Source organism: Penaeus japonicus, unplaced genomic scaffold (genome assembly GCF_977035675.1).
Source record: "Penaeus japonicus unplaced genomic scaffold, GWHDUDI00000001_assembly GWHDUDI00000039, whole genome shotgun sequence".
NCBI classification, from domain to species: domain Eukaryota; kingdom Metazoa; phylum Arthropoda; class Malacostraca; order Decapoda; family Penaeidae; genus Penaeus; species Penaeus japonicus.
This window is the reverse complement of record NW_028234441.1, coordinates 9619000-9623999: the sequence shown is the minus strand read 5'-3', so window position 1 is coordinate 9623999 and position 5000 is coordinate 9619000. Positions and strand designations below refer to the sequence as shown.

Below are 5000 nucleotides of genomic sequence, written 5' to 3'. Positions count from 1 at the left end.
TCAACCCTAAGGCCAACCGTGAGAAGATGACTCAGATCATGTTTGAGACCTTCACCACACCCGCCATGTATGTGTGTATCCAGGCTGTGCTGTCCCTGTACGCCTCTGGTCGTACCACCGGTCTCGTCTGTGATTCTGGTGATGGTGTGTCTCACATGGTTCCTGTATACGAAGGCTATTGCCTTCCTCACGCCATCCTACGTCTTGACTTGGCCGGTCGTGACTTGACCGCATACATGATGAAGATCATGACTGAGCGCGGTTATTCCTTCACCACCACCGCTGAACGAGAAATCGTTCGTGACATCAAGGAGAAGCTTTGCTACATCGCCCTCGACTTCGAGAGTGAGATGAATGTTGCTGCTGCTTCGTCCTCTCTTGAAAAGTCTTACGAACTTCCTGACGGTCAGGTCATCACTATCGGTAACGAACGTTTCCGTTGCCCCGAATCTTTGTTCCAGCCTTCCTTCCTTGGAATGGAATCTGCTGGTGTTCATGAGACCGTCCACAGCTCCATCATGAGGTGCGACATTGATCTCAGGAAGGATCTGTTCGCCAACATTGTCATGTCTGGAGGTTCCACCATGTACGCAGGTATTGCTGACCGCATGCAGAAGGAGATCACTTCTCTGGCTCCTTCCACCATCAAGATCAAGATCATTGCTCCTCCCGAGCGTAAATACTCCGTCTGGATCGGTGGTTCCATCTTGGCCTCTCTGTCCACCTTCCAGCAGATGTGGATCACAAAGGATGAGTACGAGGAGTCTGGCCCCGGAATCGTTCATCGAAAGTGCTTCTAGATTATATGTTGTACAATTATATATCTAAAACATTAAATGATTTTTTAATAAAGAAAACTTTATAAAAGAGTTTGATATGATTTCCTGAAACCACGGACATACATTACGAACTTGTTCTGACATAGAGTTTACTGTTGTAGAGAGTTATTTTCTGAAAGTCGCAGGTGTACAATCCCATTCACTTGGAAGGTCAACACTCAGTGTTGCCATTTTATATCTCAAACAAAAGGTAGTCCTCATGGCCTACATTAGCAAGCTAAATGGTGAATTTGGAAGCGTAGGGATCTGTGCTGGGTATGACATAATCCTAACTGTGTTGATATAGTGCAGTTTTCAAATTGGGCACTCATACCCTTAAGAGTAAGTTTAGGGTTATACATGGGTTACGCTGTAGTACTGTTGCTGGGTGGTGATAACCGTGGTGATGAGGGTAGGGGTGCTGCATATGGTGGTGTAGATGATGAGGGTTGTGGTGACCGAGTGAGGGGATAGCGTAGAGTATACTTGCAAAACGCTAACGATAGTTAAACGAGCTGATCAATGGCAGAATATTGCAATATGAAATGTTTGCGTTCAATATTGTCATGAATTTATTTTTGTCCTAATTACCATAATAGAAGATTTGGATAACTTCGTTTCGCTGAATACTACATCATAAGAAGATAAAGACGGAAAGGAAACAGGGGAGGAGATAATCTAAGAAATGGAACAAGAAAAATCAAAGCTATGTTTAAGCCAAATTCATTTAAACTTTATCGTATATATGTGTCTCATCAACAAATACGTATTTGTGGCAGCTAAACATTATAGCTTGATTGTGTAGCATTCCACATTCATGTTCATGATTCAGTCTGGTATTCTTTTATCTTATATTGATATGCTTGTATCCTTTATAATAAAGCCTGCCAAGTCAAATTTAAAAATTATCCCATTTCTCTTTCCATCCATAAGATTGTAAAGCAGTATGTTTCTCCCACCTTAATATCTTGTTTTGCTTTCCTTTGTCCCATCCATCTTCTTTCTATCAATCCAATACCACTATCAGTCACTGTTCCAACATAAAACTTTCTTAATTGCATTTAGTAAATCGCCCCCATGTTTGTTTAAAAAAAAAATTGTATGTGTGTGTATATATATATATGTAGATGGATAGATATGTATGTATGTATGTTTATACATACATATGTAATTGTTGTCTGTGTAAACATGCACAGATAGAGATAGAGATTTAGATATGGACATAGAATATGTACATTTATATGTGTGTATGTATATGTATATAAATGTATATATATACATATATATATGTATATATATATATATATATATATATATATATATATATATACATGTGTATATATATATATATATACATATATATATATATATATATATATATATATATATATATATATATATATATACATGTGTATACATATATGTATATATATATTTATATATATACATATATATACATATATATACATATATATTGTGTGTGTGTTTGTTTGTATATGAGTGTGTGTATGCGCGCTCGCAAGTGTGTGTGTGATATATGTATATATGTGTGCATATATGTATATGTATATAATATATATATATATATATATATATATATATATATGTATATTAATATATGTATATATATATTATATATATATATATATATATATATAAATATACCTATATATACATATATATACATATATATGTATACATACATATATATGTATATACATATACATATATATGTATATACATATACATATAATGCATATACAATAATACATATATATAACCTCATATATGCCTCAATCAATAAAGAAACACACTCATACAAGATTTCAAAATATTTTCTCAAGAACACTTGCGAACAATCCGACATAAGATTGCGAGAGAAGTAATCTAAGAAACGCTTGGCAATTAACGTCAAAATCTAACATTTATTGCTCATCAATTCTAGTTCCCTTTAAAATGCTGCCAGTATTATTTTTCGTGCCAGTTTTAATACACCCAACGAAAAAAAAAGGTCGTCAGAATACTTTTATTTTTGTCTGAGGCGAGAAGCGAGAGCTCGTGCTCGACTTACTGTTTCTTCTTATTATTATTTTCCTTCTTCGTTTTCTTCTTCTCCTTCTTATTCTTCTTCGTCATCTTCTTGTTCTTTTTTGTTTTTGTTTGTTTGTTTATTTGCTTCTCTTCGTCTTCTCTTCTTTTATTTTTCTTGTTCTTTATTCTTTCTCTTTCTTTCTTTTTCTTTTTTTCTTCTTTTTCTCTTTTCCTTCTTCTTCTTCTTCTCTTCTTTTTTCTTTTTTCTTCTTTCTTCTTCTTATTTCTTTTCTTCTTTTTCTATCTCTCTTATCTTTTTTTCTTTCTTCCTTACTCTTATTCTTATCTTATTATATTATTATCTTTCTTTTCTATTCTTATCTTTCTATCTTATTCTTATTATTTATTCTTCCTTTCTTATCTTATTCTATCTTATTTTATTCTTCTTTATTATCTATTCTTTATCTTATTATACTACTTCTTACTCTTCTCTCTTACTTCTTATTACTTATCTTATTCTTATTCTTATTTTATTCTTATTCTTCTTCTTACTTTATTTATTCTTATTCTTATTCTTATTCTTATTCTTTCGTCTTATTCTTATTCTTATTCTTTTTCTTTCTTCTTCTTATTCTATTTTATCTTCACTCTTACTCTTATCTTATTCTTATTCTTATTCTTATTCTTACTTTTATTCTTATTCTTATTCTTATTTCTTATCTCTTATTCTTATTATTCTTATTCTTATTCTTATTCTTATCTTTCTTATTATTCTTATTCTTATTCTTATTCTTGTTCTCACTCTTACTCTTATTCTTATTCTTATTCTTATTCTTATTCTTATTCTTATTCTTATTCTTATTCTTATTCTTATTCTTATTCTTATTCTTATTCTTACTCTTACTCTTATTATTACTACTCTTACTCTTACTCTTACTCTTACCCTTACTCTTATTCTTATTCTTACTCTTACTCTTACTCTTATTTTAATTCTAATTCTTATTCTTGTTCTCACTCTTACTCTTATTCTTATTCTTGTTCTCACTCTTACTCTTATTCTTATTCTTGTTCTCACTCTTACTCTTATTCTTATTCTTGTTCTCATTCTTACGCTTATTCTTATTCTTATTCTTATTCTTATTCTTATTCTTGTTCTCATTCTTACTCTTACTCTAATTTTATTTTTATTTTTATTTTTATTTTTATTTTTATCTTTATTTTTATTTTTATTTTTATTTATTTTTATTTTTATTTTTATTTTTATTTTTATTTTTATTTTTATTTTTATTTTTATTTTTATTTTTATTTTTATTTTTATTTTTATTTTTATTTTTATTTTTATTTTTATTTTTATTTTTATTTTTATTTTTATTTTTATTTTTATTTTTATTTTTATTTTCATTTTCATTTTCATTTTCATTTTCATTTTCATTTTCATTTTCATTTTCATTTTCATTTTCATTTTCATTTTCATTTTCATTTTCATTTTCATTTTCATTTTCATTTTCATTTTCATTTTCATTTTCATTTTCATTTTCATTTTCATTTTTATTTTTATTTTTATTTTTATTTTGCTTTTGCTTTTGCTTTTGCTTTTTCTTTTGCTTTTTCTTATTCTTATTCTACTTTTTCTCCTCCTCCTTTTCATCTTCCCTACAATAGCAGAACTTTGGAACATTTTTCTATAAAGTTTGTGACAGTTATGATCTGTCGTAACAAGCTGATTCTGGAAATGAAAGGAAATAAAAGGCAAAAGCAGTGAGTTTGAGTTAGCTTGTAAGCTTATATGTTTCCACACTCTTTCTTGTAAAGCAATTTGTAAAGAAAAAATATTAAAAATACAGTTTAGATTTTTCTTAATATATTTGTGTAGAAAAAAATAAAGATACACTTTAAGACTTTATGAAATAGAGTAATAGATTTCCTTTCAATATCCTTTTTTTTTTTCTTCAATATCTGTACATGCTGAACATTTTTATCATAATTAAAGTAATTGGAAATATGTGAAAACACATTATCTTATTCACTTACATACTTACAATTGTTGTTCTGATAAAATTGAATATTGCAGCTCAATGACCTGGAAATTGAGCCTTATGATAATTTAGAACGTACGACAAACACCACACATCCGTGAGTTTACACGTGTAA

General features: G+C 29.5%; 1 protein-coding gene across 1 annotated transcript in view; it reads left to right on the top strand.

The window, feature by feature from the left end:
- LOC122250393 (actin-3, muscle-specific-like) overlaps nt 1–867 on the top strand; it is a 1983-nt gene extending 1116 nt beyond the window's left edge. The window contains exon 2 of the mRNA XM_043011785.2: nt 1–867. This exon is cut by the window's left edge and continues 364 nt beyond it. Within this exon, the coding sequence (XP_042867719.2) occupies nt 1–800 (800 nt within the window). The 3' untranslated portion in view covers nt 801–867.
- Nucleotides 868–5000: the final 4133 nt, after the last annotated feature.